The following is a 27,990-nucleotide window of genomic DNA, read 5'->3' as shown; positions in this document are numbered from 1 at the left end:
GTACAGTCACCCATGAGAGGGCGGGGTCTTAGGAGATGGGTGGAGTTTAGGGGAAAGGGGGCTTTATAACTACTTACAACAACCCTGCACCAGCATTATGGTAGTTTATGGTAGAACACACACATCCCACAAGAACAGGGCCATTGTACTTTACATTTAACTGTATTGCTATGTCCTTTACTTGCCCTTTAAGTTTAAGTGACAGATTAGTTGAGGCTATAACTTCTATTGTTTCCTCTGGAGCAAAGAGTTTGCTACTTGCCGAAAAGCAACAGCTCCAGGTAGTGGCAATATCTATCCCTGAGCGGTACAAGCGATTCTGTCGCGCCCCCCCCCCCGGTACCCCCGATGGTTGTGCCCACAAGGAGAAACTTTACTGAGAATCTATAGCCTCCCAGGTTAGACTGTGCCACGTTGAATATAGGGGGAGCGTATGCGTCCCAGCTCCGAGGGCTGTGCATTCAGCGCTCAGATGTCTTCCCACCATATTAGCATACTCTATGGTACAGCCCCCTCGTCTCACAGTAAGGGGGAGGGCTCAGGTAGAGCCGGCGTGTAAAGTTAGATGTGCGCCCCCCGCGATCCGCTATGGTACATTCCTTTGTGGCTTCTCCTGGCTGAGGAGGGAGAGAGCGGGCTGCGAGTGAGCGGCTACTGAGCGGCTACTGCCCCTCAGACTCTCCGGGCAATGAGCACCTGGGGCTGCAACCTGACTACTCGCTATGAGGAGAGGCAAAGTCATGGCCCTGGCGACCTGCCTGGGCTCCTTCATTTTGGTCATATTCTACTTCCAGAGCCATTTGGGTTCAGGTAAGCGGACCACAGGGCAGCCTGCGGGGGGGAATGGAGCGTTCATATTAATGTTGGGGGGAGGGAGTCTGGAAACTGTTACTCATAACTGTGTCTCCGTATGATAAACTCTCTGGGACATGGCTTTATTATTGGGTTTAATAGAAATGTAAGCTTTTTGGCACAGCGTTGGGTTCCTGGGCTTCTGCTGGGTTGAATGGAACTCTGAGTGGCAGCCTGGCATTGCTGCAGTTCTGTTAAGTAGATTGCAAGCTCTGTGGCACAGCAAATCCTGTTGGTTTCAGAAACTACAGCCTCTGCCTTTCTCCTGGAGTCATTATAGCCGTGCATGCAGAACCCATGATTGCTGGCTTTTGCCTGGATAGAGTGCAAGCTCTGTGGCACAGCACAGATTCTCTGAAATCCTGTTGGTTAGATCTCATCTCTGAACTACAGCCTAGAATTTCTGCCTTTCTTCTGGAGTCAATACAGCCGTGCATGCTGTACCCATGATTAGAGTGCAAGCTCTGTGGGACTTTGCATGCTCTCTGTGATGGGTAGCTGGCATAGAGTCTGTGGCTAGCTGTAAGCTCTTGGGGAGTTGTATAGTAACATAGTAAGTTGGGTTGAAAAAAGACATACGTCCATCACGTTCAACCTTAATGCCTATATATAACCTGCCTAACTACTAGTTGATCCAGAGGAAGGCAAAAAACCCCCATCTGAAGCCTCTCTAATTTGCCGCAGAGGGGAAAAAATTCCTTCCTGACTCCAAGATGGCAATCGGACCAGTCCCTGGGTCAACTTGTACTAAGAGTTATCTCCCATAACCGTGTATTCCCTCACTTGTACTGAGAGCTATCTCCCATACCCCTGTATTCCCTCACTTGTACTGAGAGCTATCCCCCATAACCCTGTATTCCCTCACTTGTACTGAGAGCTATCTCCCATAACCCTGTATTCCCTCACTTGTACTGAGAGCTATCTCCCCTACCCCTGTATTCCCTCACTTGTACTGAGAGCTATCTCCCCTACCCCTGTATTCCCTCACTTGTACTGAGAGCTATATCCCCTACCCCTGTATTCCCTCAGTTGTACTGAGAGCTATCTCCCCTACCCCTGTATTCCCTCACTTGTACTGAGAGCTATCTCCCATAACCCTGTATTCCCTCACTTGTACTGAGAGCTATCTCCCCTACCCCTGTATTCCCTCACTTGTACTGAGAGCTATCTCCCCTACCCCTGTATTCCCTCACTTGTACTGAGAGCTATCTCCCCTACCCCTGTATTCCCTCACTTGTACTGAGAGCTATCCCCCATACCTCTGTATTCCCTCACTTGTACTGAGAGCTATCTCCCCTACCCCTGTATTCCCTCACTTGTACTGAGAGTTATCTCCCATAACCCTGTATTCCCTCACTTGCTAAGAATCCATCCAGCCCCTTCTTAAAGTTATATAATGTATCAGCCAGTACGACTGATTTGGGGAGGGAATTCCACAAGTTACAGTATATACATCAGGGAAGTCTGATTTGCAGCCTCCCAACTGCACTTCTCAACATGATGGGAGTTGCAGTTTAAGAACAGCTGGTTGCAGGTTATTAAATGGGTCCCTCAGATTCCTTCAGCTCCCGGGGCCCCGGGTGTTCCAGCTGATTTCCAGGCGCAGTGATAGAGAGAGACTTGGCTAAAAACTCATGCCACCAAGTCTGGACTTTTGGGGGGAACTGTTTGAGATCAGTGCAATTAAATCTCAATTTTTTTACAGAGAAAACAAAGAACTCCCAGCACCCCCTGACATCCTCACAGGGCTTGGCGTTGTTATTAACAGCTGGAGAGCCTCAGGAGGGGAGTCTCAGTCTGAAAAAAACAGCTGTGAATTTATTATTTAGAGGTGTTTTTGTGAGCATTAATGAATACTTATGTGTGTAGCCATGTGGCAATGACAGATCGTAAGCTCTTGGGGTCAGGTAGTAGAAAAACCATGGCTGTGTGCCTAGTTAACGTTTAACCAGGGTTTCCATGAAAAAGGCAGGGAAATGGATTCTGCTGTCTATTCCTTCTAAGTGATTTCCAATCCTGGATACAGGAAAGGGTTAATGTATTGTCGCCCCCCCCCCCTTTCCTCTGAGTCTGAGAGCTCAGGAGTTAACTGAATTAAAAGCCTTTTTGTGCGTGAGTGCAGCCTATGGAATATCCCCTGTATTTGCTTTACCCCCCAGTCCAACCCTGCAGGAAAGTTTCTCTGTTTACTGACAAGCCTCCCTAATCAAAAGGGTCTCTGAGCCTCCTGTCCAGCCTTCCAGTCGCTGCCAAAGGGAGACTTGCTGCCCTTTCTTTATTTGGGGCTCTAAGGGTTAAAGTTCCCGTGAATCACAGGACCACAGTTAGACCCACCAAGTGCAAATTATTTGGGGCTGGCTGTGTTATTCTTGCATTTGCATTTCTTGTTTGGAACCAGTGGGTCAGACAGCGGGCGATTGGGTGGCACTGGAATAGTGTTGGCGCAGCACTAACACCGAGCTGGTTCTCATTGTGGGCACAGCGCTTTAGTGGCAGGATTGTCTCTGCATCTGTTCTGCAATCTTGCTTCTGTCTGTGAGCCTGCCATATGAGTCTGTCCATGGGTGCCTTTGTCTGTCTGTAGAGCCGTGTCTCTGTATATTGGTGTCTGCTTCTGCCAAGTGTAGGTCTGTCTCTGTGTATCTCTTTCTGCCCAGTGTAGTTCTGTCTCTGTGTATCTCTTTCTGCCCAATGTAGGTCTGTGTCTGTATATCTCTTTCTGCCCAATGTAGTTTGGTCTCTGTGTATCTCTTCTGCCCAATGTAGGTCTGTCTCTGTATATTTCTTTCTGCCCAGTGTGGGTCTGTCTCTGTGTATCTCTTCTGCCCAGTGTAGTTCTGTCTCTGTATATTGGTGTCTGCTTCTGCCAAGTGTAGGTCTGTCTCTGTGTATCTCTTTCTGCCCAGTGTAGTTCTGTCTCTGTATATCTCTTTCTGCCCAATGTAGTTTTGTCTCTGTGTATCTCTTTCTGCCCAATGTAGGTCTGTGTCTGTATATCTCTTTCTGCCCAATGTAGTTTGGTCTCTGTGTATCTCTTCTGCCCAATGTAGGTCTGTCTCTGTATATTTCTTTCTGCCCAGTGTGGGTCTGTCTCTGTGTATCTCTTCTGCCCAGTGTAGTTCTGTCTCTGTATATTGGTGTCTGCTTCTGCCAAGTGTAGGTCTGTCTCTGTGTATCTCTTTCTGCCCAGTGTAGTTCTGTCTCTGTATATCTCTTTCTGCCCAATGTAGTTTTGTCTCTGTGTATCTCTTCTGCCCAATGTAGGTCTGTCTCTGTATATTTCTTTCTGTCCAGTGTGGGTCTGTCTCTGTGTATCTCTTCTGCCCAATGTAGGTCTGTCTCTGTATATTTCTTTCTGCCCAGTGTAGTTCTGTCTCTGTATATCTCTTTCTGCCCAATGTAGGTCTGTCTCTGTATATCTTTTTCTGCCCAATGTAGGTCTGTCTCTGTATATCCCTTTCTGCCCAATGTAGTTCTGTCTCTGTATATCTCTTTGTCAATGTAGTTCTGTCGCTGTATATCTCTTTCTGCCCAATGTAGGTCTGTGTCTGTATATTCCTTTCTGCCCAATGTAGGTCTGTCTCGGTATATCTCTTTCTGCCCAATGTAGATCTGTGTCTGTATATCTCTTTCTGCCCAATGTAGATCTGTGTCTGTATATCTCTTTCTGCCCCGTTTAGGTCTGTCTCTCTTTATCTCTTTCTGCCCAATGTAGCCCTGTCTGTTTCTGGTCAGTGTAGGTCTGTCTCTGTTTATTGTCTTTCTGGTCAGTGTAGTTATATCTCTGTATATCTCATTCTGGCCAATGTAAGTCTGTGTATGTGTGTCTGTTTATGCTCAGTGTAGAGGTGGCCATACACGCACCGATATTATCGTACGAAACCTCGTTTCGTACGATAATCGGTGCGTGTATGGTATGTCAGCGAGCCGACCGATGTCGCAGGAAGCTGCTGAAATCGGTCGGCTCGTCGATCGGCCAGGTTAGAAAATTTTGATCGGGCGCCATAGAAGGCGCCTGACCAAAATTCTCCCTTCAGAGCTGAATCGGCAGAAGGAGGTAGAAATCCTATTGTTTCTACCTCCTTACCTGCCGATTCAGCCCTGAATGGTGTGTGGCGGATCTGACGATGTTTCGTGCGACCGATGGTCGTACGAAACATCGTCAGATCGCCACGTGTATGGCCAGCTTAGGTCTGTGTATATCTGGGTCTCTGTTCATGGCCAGTGTATATCTGGGTCTGTTTCTGGCCAGTGTATATCTGGGTCTGTTTCTGGCCAGTGTATATCTGGGTCTGTTTCTGGCCAGTGTATATCTGGGTCTGTTTCTGGCCAGTGTATATCTGGGTCTGTTTCTGGCCAGTGTATATCTGGGTCTGTTTCTGGCCAGTGTATATCTGGGTCTGTTTCTGGCCAGTGTATATCTGGGTCTGTTTCTGGCCAGTGTATATCTGGGTCTGTTTCTGGCCAGTGTATATCTGGGTCTGTTTCTGGCCAGTGTATATCTGGGTCTGTTTCTGGCCAGTGTATATCTGGGTCTGTTTCTGGCCAGTGAATATCTGGGTCTGTTTCTGGCCAGTGAATATCTGGGTCTGTTTCTGGCCAGTGAATATCTGGGTCTGTTTCTGGCCAGTGAATATCTGGGTCTGTTTCTGGCCAGTGAATATCTGGGTCTGTTTCTGGCCAGTGAATATCTGGGTCTGTTTCTGGCCAGTGAATATCTGGGTCTGTTTCTGGCCAGTGAATATCTGGGTCTGTTTCTGGCCAGTGAATATCTGGGTCTGTTTCTGGCCAGTGAATATCTGGGTCTGTTTCTGGCCAGTGAATATCTGGGTCTGTTTCTGGCCAGTGAATATCTGGGTCTGTTTCTGGCCAGTGAATATCTGGGTCTGTTTCTGGCCAGTGAATATCTGGGTCTGTTTCTGGCCAGTGAATATCTGGGTCTGTTTCTGGCCAGTGAATATCTGGGTCTGTTTCTGGTTTCTGGCCAGTGAATATCTGGGTCTGTTTCTGGCCAGTGTATATCTGGGTCTGTTTCTGGCCAGTGTATATCTGGGTCTGTTTCTGGCCAGTGTATATCTGGGTCTGTTTCTGGCCAGTGTATATCTGGGTCTGTTTCTGGCCAGTGTATATCTGGGTCTGTTTCTGGCCAGTGTATATCTGGGTCTGTTTCTGGCCAGTGTATATCTGGGGCTGTTTCTGGCCAGTGTATATCTGGGGCTGTTTCTGGCCAGTGTATATCTGGGTCTGTTTCTGGCCAGTGTAGCTACAGACAACCAGACTAAGAGCTACTTCACAACATGGGTTAACACCGTATAATCGACACCAGCCAATGCTTTGGTTACAGAGACATCTGGGGGTTGGGGGGTCCTTTTAAAAGCACAAAATATTTAACAGATGACATCACTGCCTCTGCCCCTTCCTTCATTCTCTCCCACTGAACATACATACATTTGTTTATGGGATGTTTAGGCGGCTGTCGGTACATTCTGGGGGATTACCCTTGGTAAGGGGCTGCGTTTTGTGCTTTTTCCATTTTTTGGCTTTAGGAATTCTCCCTGCATGAAGCCACTGATTATACACAGATATATTTTATGTTGTGGGGAAATATATGCAATTTATAAGCAGCATTTATTCTCAGTTTACTTGATATTGTTATCTTTATTTTCTTCTCTTTTAGTGACAGTATTATGATGTGGATACCTCACTGTGATCTTTGGCTTTGCTACCCCTGGCTTACTGGCTCAGTTTTAGACTCACATAAGCTGCCATTGTTTATCAGGCTGGCTGACCACAACCTTACTAGTCACCTTCTGTAGCCTAAAGGTTTCAAGGCTCTAAGCGCCCTAGGGCCATTCCCATCTACAGTGCGTTCCAGCATCATCCATGTGCCAACTGTGGGTATAATGCTGCTGAAATTGGCACTTGGTATCTACATCAGAATGAGTCTGTCACAGATACCCACAAATGATATTGGCAGCTTCTCTGCCCCCATTATAAATTGGGCCACTAAGTAACTGATAGGCAGTGAACCCCAGTGCATCTGTATTGGGGCTTTAGCTTTAAGGCAGCAGCACACTGGCGGGTCAAACACTCACTGTGGATCATTCCCATCGACAGGAATGGAATGAGCTGTTGGCCCTCGTGCTGGGGTGTCTATGAGTGATTATAACCTGTACAGATCTCTCGGTGGCACTATGGACATGAAAAGAGTCACGGCTCAAAATGCACCAAGCATGATACCGGCCATAGGCAGTGGCCCAATTATTAAGAAAACAAGGGCATCTTTAGTTCATCTTTACTTGGCCTTTAGAACTGGGACAGGATTCACAAACATATTTTCAACTTTGTACCTGTGTTGGAGATTCCTGCACTATTAGGGCTTACTCCTTGCAGCAGCTTATAGCTTCGGAACAGAACCTTTCCCCACTGCTGTTTATAGTTGGTAAACTGCCTCCACAAGGTCAGAACCCCTGTTTCTGTTTATATCATTAACCAGGGTAAAAAAAACAAAGAGGAGTTATATAATTATGGCACTTTTTAAATGATCCTGCAGTGCAAAATAACTTCTGCTGCATCATGGGCCCTTTATCTTATCTTCCCCGGGGGACTCTGCTATGAAACAGAACAGTGCAATGTAAACTTTCCCATGAACATAAAGTACTTGGTGCACTGCTCTGCCTGGCTGGGTACAGCTGCTTTCTGTAAGCAATGAGTTATGGCAAGAAGTGGCAGGAATATTGACCTGGGTAATTTATCAATTTAATCTATCTATCCAGGGGCGCATCTATATATAGGCACCCCAGGGCCTGTGCCTAGGGTGTCAGCTTAAAGGTGGCCATACACGTTACAATTATGATCTTTCCTGCAACCATTGACGAGACGACTGATATCCAGAGCCATATAATGTAATAATATAATATCCCTCCCCAGCTGCCACCAGATGATTCCTATGCAAGTCTGATGGAGGAGCTGGTGGGGTGGGTGTGAGAGGCTAAGGGTGGGGACATCATGTCACTTCTGGCAGACTTGTTACTTATCTTTCTATTCAGACCTCTTCTATTCATATTCATGCTCATATTTCTATCAATTCATTCAACCCACTGCCTTGTTGCTAGGATAATTGGGTCCCTAGCGACCAGATAGCTGCTGAACAAAAAGCTGAATCATTCAAAACCACAAATAATAATAACCAAAAATGAAAACCAATTGCAGATCGTTTCAGAATAACACTCTGCATCATACTAAAAGTGAATTTAAAGGTAAACGACCCTTTTAACATTTGATTAGGTTTAATTAATTTGTTGTTAACCTGACACTGATATTTGCAGTTATCTTTATTTTTTATTTTTTTTGTGGTTTTCAGTTATTTGGCTATTTTGTTCAGAAATTTGGAATTTCAACAGCTATTTGGTTGCTAGGGTCATGTTTACATTAGCAACCAGGCTGTGGTTTAAGTGAGAGACTGGAATATGAATAGGAGAGGGGCTGAAAAGAAAGATAAGGTGTAAAAATAACAATAAAATTGTAAGCTCACAGAGCAACAGTTTTTAGCTGTCGGGGCCAGTGACCTCCATTTGAAAGCTAGAAGGATGTAGAAGTGGAAGGCAAATAATTTAAAAAGTATGAAAAAAAAATGAAGACCATTTGCAAAGATGCTAGAAATAGGACATTCTATAACATATTAAAAGTTATGTTGAAGTGAGGTGGGTATAAATTGCAATCCATTGCCTACTACTGTCTTGTCTGTCCCTATTGCCAGAGCTGGAGCTGGCGTGGAACATACAGCAGGCTATATAAAGCAGGCTGTGCAAACACACATGGTCTGACCTTGCTCTGCGCTCTGCATTAACCCCTAGCGTGGCACAGGGGCCCGCCCTCCATTTGGCAGTTTGCTGTGAAAGTTGCAATCGTCTTATGTTTAATTACTGTGTCTGTGATCTCTGATTTCTAATCCTCATGTCAGTCCATTTGGCCAATTGGGTGTTAACAGCTGCCTGGTAGGAAATATCTGCAACTGTCACGTCTACTGTTTGCCGTGCCTGCTGGGCTTGGATCTGCCTTACTTCTGCTTTAAAAAAGTTCTTCAGCAGGTAAAGGTGTGGCTATGCCATAGTCCAGTGAATTGGAGCTTTTGTAATTGGGCTAATTGCCCCATTACTAAACCCATCAGTTAATAGAGCTTCTCCAGCAGAATCCTGCATTGAAATCTGTTTTTTAAAAACACATTTTTTTTTATATTTCATTTTGAAATTTCACATGGGGCTAGCCATATTTTTCATTTCCCAGGGTGCCACAACCATGTGACCTGTGCTCTGATAAACTTCAGTCACACTTTACTGCTGTGCTGCAAGTTGGAGTGATATCCCCCCCCCTCCCAGAAGCCGATCAGCAGAACAATGGGAAGGGAGCAAGATAGCAGCTCCCAGTAGGTATCAGAATAGCACTCAATAGTAAGAAATCCAAGTCCGGCTTGGGACTCCTCCAGTTACATGGGAGTAGGAGAAACAATAGGTTAGCTGAAAACAGTTCTAATGTGTAGCGCTGGCTCCTTCTGAAAGCTCAGACTCAGGCACAATGCACTGTGATGGCGCCTACACACCAATATTACTGCTAAAAAAAATTAAACGGCAGACTGAATTATTTACTATGTAAACAGTGTAATTTAGAAATAAAAAGTATACCATAAAAATCATGACAGTATCCCTTTAAAGTGGACCGGAGACGGAGAGGACATTTGCCCTTTACCCCTGGGGGGGAGAGGTCAGAGGGAATGTTGTAGATAAAATTGCTAATTACATGTTATCTATGACAACAAGTAATGTCCAGTCTCTATGATGAAATACAATTCCTACACACAGCTACTAGTTGTGCCCATCCGAAGTACATGCTGCGTATATGGCCACCTTAAAGGGTGCACATTAATTAAAACCAGGGAAAACCCCCTTTATTTCCCTTTGGCAGAATACAGGGGTATAAATAACTGCATGCAGACAGAAGGTTCTCTTTTTTTATATTTTCATTTGTAGATATCCGATAAGGCTGTTATATTACTTACTGTGGCTTTAGCCATGAACAGGCTGGAAACAGTAGAACCCCCAGCGATGTAATCTCTGCTATAAGGATCTTGCATAGGCTTTTCAGTAAGTGTACATTCTTATAATATAGTGTCACCCACTGTGACCTACAGCACTTATATTTGCCTATTTGTTTCTGTAAGTTACCCTCCCATATAGATTGTAAGCTCTACGGGCAGGGACCTCCATCCTCTTGTGTCTTTGACTCTTAACGTATTGCAACTGTATCTTGTATTTATTTGTATTTATTGTTATACTTTGTATTTATCTATTATTATCTTAATAACCCACTGTTTGTAATAATGTATCCTACTGTACAGCGCTGCGTACATAAGTAGCGCTTTATAAATAAAATTATACATACATACATACATACATACATTCTGATGGTATGTGACGGACCAGTCCAGAACAGTATCTCTTGCATTTGAGAGTTCTGAAGTTGGGGCCTAACATGTTGTGACAACCACAATAAAACTTTTCAGGGATGACTTGTCTATGTTCCTATTCCTTTGTGGTTTGAGCATGGAATTAGGAACTTAAGTGCAGTCGGTAGTTGGGGTTTTATTTTTATATTTTATAGTAGGAGGCTCAAAGCCATAAGAAATGAGGTTTAGTTCCCTAAAGATCTATGATTTAAATTATATCTTAAGCTGAAGCCAAAACCAGTCTGCATGTGTGTTGTGCTTCTGTTCCAGCCCAAAGCTGCCACAGCCCTGAAGCAGTAAAGATCTGCAGATTGTAAGCTCTTTTGGGCAGGGCTCTCTTCACCTCTTGTTTCGGTTATTGATTGCTTTATATGTTACTCTGTATGTCCAATGTATGAAACCCACTTATTGTACAGCACTGCGGAATATGTTGGCGCTTTATAAATAAATGTTGATAATAATAATAAATGCACACATCTATTTTTTTTTTTTTTTTTAAACGGCTGTCTGCTTGAAAAGTGTAGACCACATCATCTGAACATACAGTGGTTACTGCTCGCCATATAACAGTTAAAAAGCAGGAGATGGCTTGACTTATGAATAGAATATAGCCATGGTACCTTTGTGAATGAATATAGACACAACCTTATTCTGGTATATATGCAAGGAATTCCTCATTGTCTAAAATCAGCCATTCATTTGTTATTGTTCTTTTGAGCCAAATTGCTGAATGAGCATATGTCAGGGGTAGCCAGAGACAGGGTTGGCACCTATCACCAAGTTTCTGGTCTCCTATCAGTGGCTGGTTAGAGGCATACAGAGATCAGAATTTCTGGCTGGACAGATGCTCTGTATTCTGTTTGGACGGTGGAATAGTCTGTCTAAAATACTGTGGTGGGGCAATAGGAGCAAAGCCTGGAAGCTGCCAAATTGTCCAGCCATATTCCCTTGTGTTTGTCTGCCTTAATAGGCCCCCTGCACCCCCTTTCCCACATTTTGCTGGCGTGCTTCAGGAAGGTGGTGAGTTAAATAGAACAGAGGTGTCGGGTTTTGGCTGTACAGAGGTAGATGAGCTTCAGATGAAACCAGAGTCCCTTCCCAGTGTAACGTGAGCATTGGTTTGGTGTTGGATCATTTGCTGTGTCTGGTTCCATAGACCCATGGGGTTTATTGTTCTAAAATAGAGCTCCGGAGCCGAGCCATGCGTGTATCTCTAAACATTTGCCCTGCAATTTGATTATTTAGGACTCGGGGATCCTGTGAGCTCAGACTGTGGAGATGGAGCTGCGGTTGGAAAACCAACCACAAGTTTTATTTTCGGCAAATGAGCGAAACAAATGTCCAGTTACAGTAAGCCTAGTCTGTAGTAGCCGTTCTGCAGCGCAACACAATACTGCCCTTCTTTGGTTTCAAGGTTAACCGTTAAAGGGAAAATTATTCTCAAGGTACAAGACGTTATATTCTTCTTCGTATTTTCCATTAAAGGGGAACTCCGGATTTCAAACCAATATTTGTTAAAGAGCCCCTCACAACACATAAACCCCTAATATACCTATCACTGTAATCTGTTCTTTTAAAAACATGAATAAATAGCATTTTATATGCGGAAATCCAGCTGCAAAACAGTTCTTCTCTTTCTGCATCATTTGAAATCCTGGCAGGGGAGGAGGGACTAAAACATTGATGTTACAAATTGTAACAACTTCTTCACAGCTTACAGACAGCATGCAGGAACTACATAACCCACAAGGCATTGCACTGTGATGTTCCTTTCCTTATTGACATCACGTGTGCAGGGAATTGTGGGATTGGAAAGTGTTGACCTAACCCACATACAACTGAACCCACTTAGTTCCTGAACCCAGGTACCTCCTTGCTACCGCAGACCCTCATTCTACAGCCTTCTGCCAAACTCTGCATTAATATATCTACCTACAAAGCTATGTGCGCTCTTACTTTGATTTAAAGGGGAAATACACCCTATTAGTAAGTAGAGTTAAGTCTACCTGCCTATAAATAGGGCATGAACCCAATTTTAATTTAGAATACACACTATAGTCCATATTTCCTTCTGACACCAGCGAATAAAATGCTGTTTGTTGTTGAGAAAAGCCCTTTTATTTGGAAAATTTTAGTGCCTAAGCAGTTAATAATAAATAGAAAATTCATGCATTCAGCGGCAGGAAAGTTCTTGGCAGGCACCTGGAATAATAATGTGACCAGAAAGCCCTCTGTGGCCATCAGATGACTGGACCCTTGCTGAGCCTTGAATGGGCATCTGTGAGACAGCGCTAAATCCAGCCCCCATGATATCTCTAGGGCATGAATAATTGACTCCAAGTGCCAGGAGAAAATCCGCCAGGAATGTTCCAACATTCGTTCTCTGAGGGCACTTCAGTACCTGTGGTGTTATTTAGGGGTAAGCCCCATGGGAGAGCCAAGCTAGGTTCCCCATTTACACCCAAGCAAATCATTGATAACAAATAGCAACATACTCTGTGTATATATACATTATAAATTCTTAACCCTAGTTTGCACTTGGTGATGCCACCCTATGTACCTACAACACAGACAGGCAACCTGAGGAGATTCATCAGAGGGAAACTATACCCCCAAACAATGTAGGTCTCCATATATATATATATATATTGCTATATACAGCCTGTATGTAAAACTCTGCTTCACCAAATAAGCCATATTCATAAATTTATAATTTTAGCAGTATGTGCCATTGGCCTTAAATAGAAAATTGCCATTTTGAGCACTAAGGGCCGCCCCCTAGGATCATAAGCTGGCCATACACGTACTGATAAAATTGTACGGAACCTAGTTTTATATGATTTTCAGACCGCGTGCGGGCTCTGAATTATCGCCCTGATAATTTCCATACCATGTGAATTCAGCTAACATATTGTGTATCAGACGATATCCTTGGGGGACCTACAACTATTTCATGCTAAGATCATCCTCCCATTTGTATTTTCAGGGCTTTATCCTACAATTTAAGTCTGAATGTTAGTTTCAAATTGTTGCATTTGAATGTACAACCAATATTAGAACCTTCTTTGGAAGAAGACTAAAATCTGAACGTGTATGGCCGCCTATATGATTCACAGTGCACACAAACAAACCAAGGGCAAACATACATGTGTTATGTCACATCATCCAATGAACAGACAGTTTCTGCCTTTTGCTCCCACACTACTTCCTGTTACAGTTAGAGCTGCATTATTTCCTGTCAGCTGATCTCTGAGGGAGCACACACCCCATCACTAAATGGCGGCTCAAGGGAAAGGGTGTAAAAGGGCAATATTTACTGATATATATATTCCAGTTTGGCAAGATTGTTTAAAAGCCCACTTACCATAATATAAACTGTCTGTTGGTTAAGTGTGTATGTATAGTTTACTTTTAAGAATGTTTTAACAAAGAACAAAGGTGACTCATTCAAAACTGAAACTTCAAGCTGAATCAGATTCTGCTTCATAGAAATCAGGGCAGACTTAACAAGGAAACCAGTCCTTCATAGTTTCGATAAACAACTTCAGTGGGAAAATAATAAAAGAAAGTTTAGTGGCATTTAATGCACATCCCATTTTTTGTGTTTCTCTTCAATGCTGCAGTTTAGAGATGCCAGGAAATGTTATTGTTGCCTGGTAAACCCTGTTGTACCCATACTTGCCATGGATGTGATCAGTTCTGTTGTTGGTGTTCATTGCAGGTATAAGATTGAAGCTGAAACTCTCCTGTCATTAAGGAGTTTCAGATGCCAGGGTTCCCAATAACAAGGATCCAGCTTCAGGTTGATGGTCACTGAGCTGTTAGCTAGTACGACTTGATATACACTGTATCTAACGCGGGCCGGTGGGGCTGGCGTATCTAACGTGGGCCGGTGGGGCTGGCGTATCTAACGTGGGCCGGTGGGGCTGGCGTATCTAACGCGGGCCGGTGGGGCTGGCGTATCTAACGCGGGCCATTGGGGCTGGCGTATCTAACGCGGGCCATTGGGGCTGGCGTATCTAACGCGGGCCATTGGGGCTGGCGTATCTAACGCGGGCCATTGGGGCTGGCGTATCTAACGCGGGCCATTGGGGCTGGCGTATCTAACGCGGGCCGGTGGGGCTGGCGTATCTAACGCGGGCCGGTGGGGCTGGCGTATCTAACGCGGGCCGGTAGGACAGGCTGCTACAGTTAAATTACTTTTGTACTTGACATTGGAAGTAATGAGATAACCCTTCTTCCTTTCTCCCACAAAGCAGCAGTTCTGTTGTGCTTTATGGCTGAGACCATGGCATGGAGACCGCAGTGATTAGAAATTCTATATGAAATGTTGTGGAGGCTCCATCATCCACCTATGAACCAAAGCTTAAGGTTCCATGGATCGGGCAGCACTGTGCTACCTGTTTATTTCCTAAAGATACAAAGATACCCACCAGCTCCTGTTCCTATATTCCACTGTGTTCTAGAGCCCTGGCACTTGCTTAGCTCTCATGGTTGTCAAGTCAACGCCCACTTATGAGGTTCTGGTTTATTATTATTTATTTAGGGCTGCCATTAAAGGGGTGTGGGTATAGTAGAGTCTCTAGTTACCTGTAAGGTAGGGCTGGTGTATACAGTGTCCCACAGAATTCTCACATTTCAACATGAAATCCCATATAGCTCTGCCCAGTTGTACCCACAGCCCAGTTGACTCTCATTCAACAAACAGATGCTGTACAAGGATAATGTTACTAATGATGTGTATTTGTGGTGGCTCTTCCCCACAATCTGGAGATAGTAAAAGTATTTGGGTCTGGCATTGCCTTAGGCATTGGCGCCCTCCCCAGTCTGCGTATGGGCTAATCGCAGAGGAGAGGCATATTAACCCCTCCCATCCTCGTCCCCCTGAACAAGACTGGAAGGTGAGCTGCCCCTTTAATTTATAGCAATAGCAGCACAATGTATTGGGTGCATGAATGGTGTATGGTGGGTGTATGGTGTGTATAGCAGTGAGTGCAATTAGCAGTGCGGCACTCTGGCACATATTCTTGTATGAAGCATCTGGCCACTGGAGGGACGACTAAAGCCATATGTCAGCCAGTTCACTCATTGGGCTGCTGCGATCTCTTGGCTGGACAATGAGCTTATAATATACTCTGCACTTTCCAGCATGGAAATCTCTCCAGATCAGCCCATAGACATCTGAACCAGCCCCAGATGTGCCGTTACCAGACTGGGGCTGTTCCAGCCATTATCAGGCGAGCCTGGGGCACTTGTAACCCCTCTCATGCATGGAGTAGCAGCTTTCTATAGATTTGTATGTGCATGGCAGCATAAGCCCAACTTAATAACTTCCCTAACACTTTGATCTGAGGTCCATGAAGTTTGTGCCAAGGTGGCCCATTTCTGGCTGCCAAACGCTGCAGTGCTCATTGCTCCTTTTCTTTCCCAGGTTCATTCATTAGATGTTGTTCCTCGTGCAGAGATGCAAAGTTCTGTCCATGTTAGCCACTTGATTTTCAGCTATTATTGCCCTGGGGCAAATAAATTAGTGAAAGCAGCCGTCTGATTGGGCCATCACTGGGCCAGACTATGAGTCAGACTATTTATCTGTAACCAGCTGCTTATGATCTACATGACTGCTACAGCTGTGTTATATTCCCATACATATGTCATGTATATAATATTTCCTGTATCTCCTTAGTGTTCAATATCCACGCAACTCAAGGAACAGCAAATTATGCCTTCTGCATTCTCCTCCCATAAGGGAAATATTTATACCTCTGACAAGAGCGGAATGCAGAGAAACCCTCCTTTCCTTGGGCTTCTGGGACAAACTTATCTTACAGATATCTCAATGCATCTCCCTCGGCCTTCTCCATATCACAACGTAACATAAAGATTTTATCAGCGCAGCTTTTTATCTGGTTACATTCCCTGTTCAAGGGGAACAAAAAGGGCAGCTTTTTATGAATGCCTAGGTGTGCAGTACTGATCCATACACACAGCAGCCTCTTTATAGTTACACTGCAGTGCGGTAGTTTACTAGGTTCCCTGGATTAACTGGAAGGGAGTGAGCCCCACCGCAAAATCTTTAAGCCCCCAACACAAACATTGAAGTAGGTGATCAATTTCAGCAACACTGTTAGGACGTAGGGCCCCTTATACATCCCTGCCTATTGGTGGGCATTGCTGCTGTTTGTAGCATTCTATGCATTGATCTATGCATCCCTAGAGATGAACCAGTGAGCTGGGACCACCTTTAAAGGACAAGGAAACCCCCAGTGTGGGGGTTCCTAACATACTGGTTACCCCAGTGAATGGGGGGTATCCTTGTCCTGTAAAGTAAATCTTGTAACTAAGGAACTATTTGTAATAGGGTTAAACATTACACTGTTCTGATGTGACTGCTGGTAAATCTTTAGACAATTTAGTGTTTTATACAGAGGTTCAGATATAACTTGTTGGTGTCACGAGAAAATATGGGCAATGTGTCACTAGGAATGTGTATCCTGTGGCCCTTTAGCTGTTGCTGGGGCCGTGAACAGGTTGCCCTGCTTTACGCACATGGCAAGAGCTGCCGAAAATTGTAGTTCATCTGAGCACTCAGTCTGAAATATCCCTTATGTTTTAGATTATAAGCTCTTGTGAGCAAGGCCCTCTGGTCCCATTTTATTCTTTGTTTTTATTTACTTTATTCTAATATGTTTGTCAAATTACTCTAGGACCCCTGTTTGTTATAATTGAATGTAGAGTGTGGAGTAAATTGCTGACGCTATAAATAAATAATGATCATGGTCTGTGCGTTTGGCTTTCAAGCATACAAACAACTGGCCAGCTGCTAGGGCAAGTGAGCAACAAGCTTACAGTTATAATTAAAGCTGGACAGCTACAGAACAAAAAGTTTAATAACTCAAAAGTCAAAGTGAACAATTTAATAAAAGACTACATGCAACATTTTTGGCGTTCTATTGTATATCATAAGCTGCCCCTTTAAAGGAGACATATCCTATAAAAATTAAGACTGTACCAGTGAATTATACTCCTCCTAGATATAGAAGGATTGTGCTAAAAAAGTTGTGTTTCTGACTGATTTATTGAGAAATTCCCCCAAACCCCCACTAGCCCCGCCCATCTGTGCCACTTCCTGCTGGCTGAATTCTCTGGATGAGCTGGGGAGCCGGCGGCCCTCCATACACTGCACTATAAGATAGGGAACTGAAGCCTGTCTGTGCTTGTGTGATTGCAGGGCTGTGATTGGCTCTCCCCCTCCTACTGTGCTTCTGGCAGGGATCTATGGACATGCCCACTCTCCATTTCAAACTCGAACAGAGAAGTGATAGGATCTATAGGGAGCTCCAATAAAGGTACCATGTAAAAATAAAAAAAATCCACTGGAGAGCCAAATGCGTTCTGTGTTGTTTATTAGTTTAGAGATGCATAGCACGCGCGTGCTATGCATCTCTAAACTAATAAACAACACAGAACGCATTTGGCTCTCCAGTGGATTTTTTTTATTTTTACATGGTACCTATTAGTAGACCTGGCGAAACCTACACCATTGTGATTGAGCCTCCTCACTGAATTTCACAATTTGTGGCACACCAGCTGTATTTTTCTTTTTGTCACAGCTCCAATAAAGGGGCCATTGTTACAGATAGGATTAATTTTTAGCCCAAAATGAAACCAGCACCTTATTTTATTCATAATTGCCTACAAAATTAGGGTTTTCCCAATTATCCTATATGTCCCCTTTAAGAAAACAGGGTTCATTATGAAAAGAGTCTGACCCAAACTTGGCCTAAACTCACAAATTACCCAAGCCCAAAATCATTAACCTTTTACCTGTGACCCAAACCTACTGCTGCTATCACATAGGGTCTGGGCCCCCCACTACTGATATTAGCAAGGGGTAAGAAGTGGGTTGTGGGCGAAAGACTGAGGAGAAAGTGTCATGGCTGAAGCGGCAGGTACGGCTGTACTAACATCTGGAGATGCCACCCATCCAAGCCCAAACCTACAGACCTTAACCTGCTCAACCCTTGGATCCCATGGGTCCCTGATGCACCTACGCATCACTAAGCTGTGCTGCTTCCCAGATGCGCTGCACCATGGAGGATAATGATGCTGAAATGATGGTTACCTAAATTGACATTATGCTGTCATCATGCTCCTCCAGGCGCCGACTAATATAACCATTGATTGGTCACATGGAATGTTCCCCTTCCTCCCCAAGAGCACCATTATCTGTGTGAGCTTGGCCTTAAGGGCATGGAGCACCCCAGCTCCACATCTCATGATTCATCTGTGCAGTAGAAGAGGCAAATCCTGTCCATCTGAACAGTGCTAATGTTCATTAACATGATCGGAACCTATGCAGCCATCATTACTGCTTACTCACAAGTCAAGGGCAGTGATTTCAATGTCTCTAGCTGTTGGTGAACCATAACTCCTGTCATTGGGAAGGAGGGTATGGTAGTTAAGTAATAGCCGGAGAGCTTCAGACTGTGTAAGGCATCTCAATGCACTATTAGGAGGGGTTATTATACAATAGTGATGTGCAGGTTGACAGATAACTGGCCCCATCCACCCTCTCATAACTCAGACCCAACCTAGCAAGCCATCATTATTTACGTACTTATGTGCAACCCACTCATGTCTGACATTACTTGAGGTGGTGGAGCACACAGACATGTATAAGTAAGCCGACGGCAGGTGGCCGATGGGGGCATGCTAGCATTGTGAACTGGTGGGCTGTGGGCATAGCTATACCCACCATGTCCACAAACCTTTACAGATGTGTTTTTCAGGCCGTTTGGATTTTGGCCAGTCCCACACATTACTATTGTAGAGTGTAATGTAGTAGAGATTGAGAAAGATGGCACAACAGTCCATCTGAGACAATCCCTATCTAGCTTCTAGCTAATCCAGAGTACACTGACTCTTCAAAGTGCCAATAGGACCGCTCACTAGGTCATCCAAGTACTGTTACCACCATCCTTGTACTTATCTCTTAGACTGTTTGAAAGCTCTCACGAGCAGGGCCCTCACCTTATGGTCCCCAACTATACGCATTGAACTGTGTGTGTGCATCTATTCTGGTAAAATATTCTGTATGTATAAACTGTTTTGGGTTTGCAGAACCCAATCATGTATCCGTAGACACCCCTTCCGTAAATATGTAAGCATTAGTGCATGTACCACCATCAGAGTATTTTGATTGCATTTTAATGATGTATAGTGTGCACAGCCTTGGGGAAGGGTTCAAACTACAACTCCAGAAGCAGTTCTGGTTATAGCTGTCACAATAGGCAACCAATTGGCTTTTGAGAACCGTATCTTCATATGATGTGGAAGAAGTAAGTAGGCCAAAAATGATTGTAGACTTGCGAGAAGGTTGTCTGCCATGTTCTTTGTTCCTTTAGCAGGTCTGATGAGAGGTAAATGTGCCACATATAAAATGGGAAGGAATGGACTGAACAAATGTAATGTATAAATATTAAGTAAAATAAATGTATGTTTATAAGAAGAATTAATAGGTAGGACCTGGGCTAGAAGTGTAGGCTTACAACAGACCTGTACTGGATTTCAAAATAGTCCCCGGCATTCCAAGTACACAGAGACCCAAACAGCCCCCCCAGCCCAATAAATAGTGAGTGTCTATGGCATCTTACAGCAGCCCCCCTGGCATTTGCCGGAACCCACAGATTGCAAGTCCGGGCCTGACTCACAAGCCCATTGGTTGCCTATATATCTGTGTAGCAAGCCCCTATCCCTTGGCACACAGCTATTGTATTGCTGGAAGGCTGTGGCTTAGAACATCCAGATGCCTCTGGGGTGAGATTTGCCGTCTGTAGATTTATGTCTCTTTCCATTCGGGAGAGAATAACTGTGTCACTTTGTATTTCAGACTTGTCTCATTTTATGAGTTTGCTCTGTCTCCTGCTGCCTTTTGCTTCCCCTTGGAAGACATTTTTGTAATCATGGGGCATAAATAAATTCCCGTCGCAGCTTGCTCATCTTACATTTGATTTCCGCTGGCTCTCGGAATTCCAATTACTTCTCAGGTCGCTATAAATGAGGGTCTCTTTCTAGCCAAGTCCTAATAGTTTTTTTTTTTTTTTAATCAAGCCATTACTGTGCATGGTCTGTAATCCTGAGCAGCTTTACCACTAGGGTTTAGTGCTGTGTAATTGGATATTGATATTCTGCCCGGTTCCATATCTTCCATCACTGTACCCCCCCCCCAGTGTATTAATCTGGGAGTTGCTAATATAACTTTATAGGGTTGGCAGTTGTGAGAATTGGAGCCAGTTCTGGAAAATCGATGACAAAAGCCAACTCTGACAAGTAATTCCAATTACTGTGAAAATGTATGATTTTTGTATTGGCGTCTTCCAGCCAAACAAACGACTTGGGGGGGTGTGGCTTGTGTGGGGTGTGGATGCTGGGATATGCAGGTTAGGCTAGGCACCACCCAATCAAAATAAGGCTGAGGTACCTGGTCAGAACATGTCTCTTACCAGTGCTTTTCCAAATGGCACTGTACTCCTCCACTATTAAATGCCTGCACAGGTACCAGTCACGTCCACCCAAATTCCAGCATATCTTGCCCCAGTCCAGGGTACTTATTGATTTCAAAAACCTTTTGTATCAAGAGTTTCTAACCATTGGACTCCACATTGACTCTGGTTTACAGCCAGGCAGGCTAATCACTTGATAATGGCCTTGTGTTAGCCAAACCCTTGCCCCAGATTGCCAGTCTCATACTGACTGGCACCAACCTTCCTTATTTCTATCCATAGCCTTCCTATTCTGTTATATTCTCCTTGCAAGAAGTAGCTGTGCCACTCATTCACAATCGATACAGTATATTCCACTGTAAAGGTGCCCATACGGGTGGGCGATATTGGGTAGCAAGGGACTTGAAAAAAAAATAATCCGATCGTTTGACCCTGGGGCCAAACGATCGGATTACATTTGAGCTTATGGGGCAGTCGGATCCGACCGGATTTTCTAACCTGGCCGATCGAGGTCTGGCCAATTTCAGGCCAGATATCGGTCGGCCAGGCAGCTCTGTTCTGCCCATACACGGGCCGATTAGCTGCCGAATCGGTCCAAGGGACCGATATCGGCAGCTATAGTCGGCCCGTGTATGGGCACCTTAAGACTCCTTTACCCCACCAGACACCTGATAAGTTTTCACCCCAAATTTCGCTATAATTTACCTTCAGACTGGACTATGGTGTATCTAGGAAAACAGCTAGACATTCCCTCCATCCAAATCTCATAACTGGCCTTTTGGTTGAAGCATCCATAGAAGATATAGCCCCATAACTTGGGAACCAATGCTGTAGGATAGGAACCAATCAGCAGCTAGACTGACCTGATAGGAAACTGAAGCCTGTCTTTGCTTGTGTGACTACTTCAGAACTGTGATTGGCCAACCCCCTCCTACTGTGCTTCTAGCTGGGATGTTAGGACATGCCCATCCCTCATAGGGTGCTCCAATAAAGGGGCTATTTTTAAAGATAATGATAATTTTTAGCCCAGAGTGAAACCAGACACAAATTATTACTCTTGCACAAAATAAAGTTAATTCAGTTTTTCCATATCCATTAAAAACTACACTGATCCTACACAATTAGCCTTATGCGTTTCATGCTTGCCCAGCCCTTAATCATAGGCTCCGTGTGAGTATCAGAGTGAAACCAGCACCATATATTATTCATTAATGCCTACAAGATGGGGGAGGTTTTCATTTGTTTCCTTTAATCCCTACACTGGCTTCCGACACATTCTTGTATCAAATTGAAACAATTCAGACATCAATTATTCCCTTAAAACTCTTGTCCAAAAGTTCTCAGTTCTGACGATATCCCACCAGCCTTTACAGAAAGCGCACAGAATCTATTGGCACTTGAATGAATGAAATAAAAGAGCTGTTAATACTTTCGGCACAGAAATAGCAGGAACAACTAGTTCTGCCCGCACAGAGTGATCCCACAAAGCCCCCTATTTGCTCCTTTGCATTCGGCAGATACATTAAAGTATTGTGTCCCTTTAGTCTGGGACATTTTATATCATTTTTTCTGTTTGTCCACACGGAGCTTGAATTGGCATTGGTTTCTCGATTGTTTCCAGGTTACAAGCAGTGCACTTCCCCCCCCCCCCCATACACATTTGCTTTTGGTTTGGCCGAGAAATCAGATACAGATGTGAGGCCAAATTCCTGATGGACCACGTCCCCCACCCCACCCAGAGGGGGGGATAAGTCCTTACGGCAGGAACGCGGAGCTATAAGATTGCACGCAACATGGGCATCTGTGTCCTAATGGGAAATGCTGAGTATTCAGTCTATGGACGGTGCAGCTAGGGATGTGCTTTCATCCGGGAAGGGAACAAAGTTTTATTTCAGTAACTACAGAGCCAAAGCCAAGTAATTATGCCTATGGCTAGGGCAGCAGAACCAGAGACAATATATATAATGGGAAAGTCATAGTCAAGAAAACATTTTATTTGGTTATATAGAATTTCATCTGAAGGGCAAGTACAGCCCAGGGTAAGAATTCTGCCTTCTTTCATTTATATTAGCCCATAGAGTGGCTGTGCTCAGCCGGCTGGCTGTTCCGAAGCAAAGGCTACTTTTCATGAGAGCTTTATGTGCCCTTGAAGTGCATAGGGTTTTTGTAGCTGCATAAGAAATGGGATATAATATATATAATGTGAAATTCTCCCTGCCCATTTCCTGGTTTGCTAGGATTTTCCTAGTGCTCTCATTAGCATGCAGTGAATGCTTTCTTTGTAATGTGAGGAGAAATGTGGAGTCTGTCATTTCTGTGGATATTTACCAGATGCCATGGACAGTGCCCCAAAGGTTTGTTTGCTATTAAGGGAATACTAAGACTATTTTTTTCTAATTGCAGCCATTTAATCCTCTGGGAAGGGACTGTGGGGTAGCAGGTATAGTAGGGAGAGATGGTGCCTATAGTAACAGTGGGGGGATAATAGCCTCTGGGAAGGGATTGTGGCTGTGGGATAGCAGGTATAGTAGGGAGAGATGGTGCCTATAGTAGCAGTGGGGGGATAATAGCCTCTGGGAAGGGACTGTGGCTGTGGGATAGCAGGTATAGTAGGGAGAGATGGTGCCTATAGTAGCAGTGGGGGATAATAGCCTCTGGGAAGGGACTGTGGCTGTGGGATAGCAGGTATAGTAGGGAGAGATGGTGCCTATAGTAGCAGTGGGGGGATAATAGCCTCTGGGAAGGGACTGGGGCTGTGGGATAGCAGGTATAGTAGGGAAAGATGGTGCCTATAGTAGCAGTGGGATAATAGCCTCTGGGAAGGGACTGGGGCTGTGGGATAGCAGGTATAGTAGGGAGAGATGGTGCCTATATTAGCCGTGGGATAATAGCCTCTGGGAAGGGACTGGGGCTGTGGGATAGCAGGTATAGTAGGGAGAGATGGTGCCTATAGTAGCAGTGGGATAATAGCCTCTGGGAAGGGACTGGGGCTGTGGGATAGCAGGTATAGTAGGGAGAGATGGTGCCTATAGTAGCAGTGGGGGGATAATAGCCTCTGGGAAGGGACTGTGGCTGTGGGATAGCAGGTATAGTAGGGAGAGACGGTGCCTATAGTAGCAGTGGGATAATAGCCTCTGGGAAGGGACTGTGGCTGTGGGATAGCAGGTATAGTAGGGAGAGATGGTGCCTATAGTAGCAGTGGGGGGGATAATAGCCTCTGGGAAGGGACTGTGGCTGTGGGATAGCAGGTATAGTAGGGAGAGACGGTGCCTATAGTAGCAGTGGGATAATAGCCTCTGGGAAGGGACTGTGGCTGTGGGATAGCAGGTATAGTAGGGAGAGATGGTGCCTATAGTAGCAGTGGGATAATAGCCTCTGGGAAGGGACTGTGGCTGTGGGATAGCAGGTATAGTAGGGAGAGATGGTGCCTATAGTAGCAGTGGGGGGATAATAGCCTCTGGGAAGGGACTGGGGCTGAGGGATAGCAGGTATAGTAGGGAGAGATGGTGCCTATAGTAGCAGTGGGGGGGATAATAGCCTCTGGGAAGGGACTGTGGCTGTGGGATAGCAGGTATAGTAGGGAGAGATGGTGCCTATAGTAGCAGTGGGGGGATAATAGCCTCTGGGAAGGGACTGGGGCTGTGGGATAGCAGGTATAGTAGGGAGAGATGGTGCCTATAGTAGCAGTGGGGGGATAATAGCCTCTGGGAAGGGACTGGGGCTGTGGGATAGCAGGTATAGTAGGGAGAGATGGTGCCTATAGTAGTAGCAGTGGCGGGATAATAGCCTCTGGGAAGGGGACTGGGGCTGTGGGATAGCAGGTGTATGGTAAGGCAAGCTAGACAGAGAAACTTTATACCAGAACTGATCGGCTTGTATTTCAGAGGGTAACTCTGCTTATGTACTAATTTATATCTAAATGGGACATTTGCCTAGAACTGAAAGGAAGCCACATACTGTGTAACAAGGCTTTGGCAGAAGTAGAACTTCTATTTACACCATTTCCTATCCGTTTGTCTGTTGAAATCTGGTGCAATTGTTGCTTATGATGTTCTTCTCTTTAATTTCATTTTTCCACTTATTGGCCTTTCTTCTGAGAAATAATCTTCATTGAACTTTATTCCATGCCCGACATGCCAGTGCTTTGGGGTTTCCCTGGCACACACATTTTTAAAGAAAAGTAGCCATTCTGAGATGATTACCCGTCATTGCAAGTGTTCCAGTTTTTTTCTGTTAAAGAGAAAGTATGTGGTTTTTAAAATAAATGTTACATATAACATAATGGCACAGAATGCCCTGCGCTGGGACCCCTGTTTATTTGTATTAGTGGACGCAGCCATAATTTGCTCTGAGGAGGAAACCTAATGTAAACGAATCTAATGGTGCCCCCTAGTGTTCACATAAGTGAATTGGGGGTTAGTGTTCTCTAAAACCCATAACTGTTCGGTATAATATCCCTGAAACTTCTATTTGTCCTTCCTTTCACATTACAGCTGAAGATCAGTTCTTGGGTGGCAGATGGCATGGAAAGCCCAGAAGAAGTCCCTTGCAAGCCCTATATGACAGTGCGCAGGTGGGTGAGCTTTCATTATTACTGGTACCATTATGTCATTTTCCAGTTTCCATTGCAGCAGTGGGAGCAGTAATGGCCTGATATTGTACAGCCCCGGGCTGCTAATTAGCCAAGCATGCCGATACAAGAGATAAGGGCAAATACACTCTGCTCCATGATCTACGGACGCTATACTTGTGTGTAGGGGGGTATCTCCTATCAGCATATTGGCCAGAGAAATTCATTACTGCAGGTTTGCGGGAGGGGGGGCTGTTCAGACATGTGAGGGAGTTGTAGGCTGCAGCCAGGGGTGTAATTATAGAGGAAGCCGACTGCAGACAATAAGGGTAAGAACCCACGGAGCAAGTTACCGCTCTGAAAGGCTTTCCACTGGCAACAATAGCGGTCGCCGGTGGAAAGCCCATCGCATCGCTTCATTTTCCGAAATGCCTGCAGGAGGAAATTTTGTGTGACTTCGGGTAAACCAAAGCAATGCGAAGGGCTTGCCATTGGCAACTTCTACTGTTGCCAGTGGTTTTTTGGAGATCTATCGTGGGCGACTAACCCGCTCTGTGGGTTCTTACCCTAAGGGTTACTTCATGGCAGGCAGTAGAGATTTTAGCTGTTATTAGCTTAGTGTGCCTGTCCCTAGTCATTCACTTGCTATAGTGGGATGGGGCAGCTTCCCCCAGGCCCAGCACTCACACATCTACACTGTAAGGCCAAAAGTATGTAGACACCACTTACGCAAAATTTTCAGTTGCCTACCCAGCCACCCATCGTTGCCAAGGTGTTGCTACATTATGCCATGGTAGGTCTGTACTTTCTACTGTGGGGCTCTATTCTGGGTAAGGCTCTTTCCTATTTCAGCACAATAATGCCCCATTCCCAATGTGAGGTCCTTAAAAATGGGTCTGCAGGGTTGGAAGCGGAAGAACTTAACTGATCTGCACAGGGTTCCAGCTTTAACCCAACAGAACAGTTGTGGGGTGAATAGGAACTCCGATTGTGAGTCAAGCCTGATCCCTAACCTTTACTTATGAATGGAAGCAAATGCCACCAGTAGTGTGCCAACATCTAGTAGGAACATTCCCAGGAGAATAGACCATTAAAGCATTTTAGCATCATAAAGAGCAATACCCTTGTTTTGTAACAAGTTGTACAGACATTTTGGCCATATAAGACTAATACCACATGGGGCAGATTCTTGGCCTGCAAATAAGGGCAAGCGAAGAATCCCCCTCACACTTACAGGGGCCTGGGTGCAGGCGCAATTTGCCATGTTTTTTACCCACAATTCTACCATTATTGCCATCATTGAGCACAAATCCTTTACTGTGAAGCTTCCTTATTGGAGATATTCTGCTGCACTAGGCACAGTTAATGACAATGTAATAATTAATAATTGTAATGAAAGAAATAACCCTCCTCTTCATTCCCCTAGTTGGAGCCCTCCTCTATCCAAGCAAAGCATCAGGGGCGCCGGGAGCTGCTGGCCAGCACCTGTAAGACCTACACAAGGAAGCGCCGAGTCCTGACATCTGAAGATCTGAAACATCTTGTTGTGGATGACACCCATGGACTTCTGTACTGCTATGTACCAAAGGTAGCCTGCACCAATTGGAAGAGGGTCATGATGGTCCTCACTGGCCAGGGCAAGTATAAGGACCCTTCTCTCATACCGGCTAACGAAGCTCATGTTCCTTCAAACCTACGCTTGCTCTCAGAGTTCAGCACCGCAGAAATCAACTACCGGCTAAGGAACTACCTCAAATTCATTTTTGTGAGAGAGCCATTTGAGAGGCTGGTGTCCGCATACAGGAACAAGTTTACCCGTACGTATAACACAGCCTTTCACAAGCGCTATGGGACCAAGATCATAGAACGCCATCGTAGGGATCCCTCCGTGGAGGCCCTGGAACGAGGCAATGATGTCACTTTTGAGGAGTTTTTGTACTACCTGGTGGACCCAGTGACCCAAAGGGAGGAACCTTTTAATGAACATTGGGAGAGGGTGCACTCTCTTTGTCATCCATGCATCATCCATTATGACGTTGTAGGAAAGTATGAAACTCTGGAAGAAGATGCCGAGTACTTGTTGCAGCTCATTGGAGTTGGAGACTCGGTCAAATTCCCATCTTCTTCCAAAACTACACGGACCACAGATGGGATGGCTGCCGAGTTCTTCAAGACTGTGCCGCTCTTCTACCAGCGCAGACTCTTCAACTTGTACAAGATGGACTTCCTGCTCTTCAATTACACTGTCCCACATTTCCTGAAGTTACACTGAGCAGATGGTGAGAGCGCCCGTGGGCCTGGTGCCCATACAGCTCTTCATCGTATATATAAAGGATTTGGTTATTTATTGCTGAGTGAAGTTGCGATGTGGACATCGATGCATTTTATAGACACGCTTGGGTGTGGAACTGCACCATTTTGTAACTAATGACTGTCTGCTTTTCATTGATTTGCTGATAAATTGGCTTGGGTTTAGCAAACCTGCATGGAACTTGTGTTTCATTTTGAAAGGTCAACATTTCTTAGAAACGAGTCGCTCTTATATTAAAAGTGAAATAATAGCA

General features: G+C 44.9%; 1 protein-coding gene across 1 annotated transcript; it reads left to right on the top strand.

The window, feature by feature from the left end:
- Positions 1 to 625: 625 nt before the first annotated feature.
- Positions 626 to 27,990, top strand: chst13 (carbohydrate (chondroitin 4) sulfotransferase 13). The gene is made up of 3 exons (NM_001008095.1): positions 626 to 810; positions 25,350 to 25,429; positions 26,853 to 27,990. The coding sequence occupies exons 1-3, from the start codon at positions 741 to 743 to the stop codon at positions 27,696 to 27,698; spliced, it is 996 nt and encodes a 331-aa protein (NP_001008096.1). The 5' UTR covers positions 626 to 740; the 3' UTR covers positions 27,699 to 27,990.

The sequence above is a fragment of the Xenopus tropicalis genome, chromosome 4, assembly GCF_000004195.4.
Source record: "Xenopus tropicalis strain Nigerian chromosome 4, UCB_Xtro_10.0, whole genome shotgun sequence".
NCBI classification, from domain to species: domain Eukaryota; kingdom Metazoa; phylum Chordata; class Amphibia; order Anura; family Pipidae; genus Xenopus; species Xenopus tropicalis.
This window is presented reverse-complemented; position numbering and strand designations above follow the sequence as displayed.

Coding starts and splice junctions, on each gene's coding strand:
- chst13 (NM_001008095.1), top strand. CDS start 741: ATGGCCCTGGCGACCTGCCTGGGCTCCTTCATTTTGGTCATATTCTAC. Junction 811..25,349: donor CCAGAGCCATTTGGGTTCAG/GTAAGCGGACCA, acceptor TTCACATTACAG/CTGAAGATCAGTTCTTGGGT. Junction 25,430..26,852: donor CCCTATATGACAGTGCGCAG/GTGGGTGAGCTT, acceptor TCATTCCCCTAG/TTGGAGCCCTCCTCTATCCA.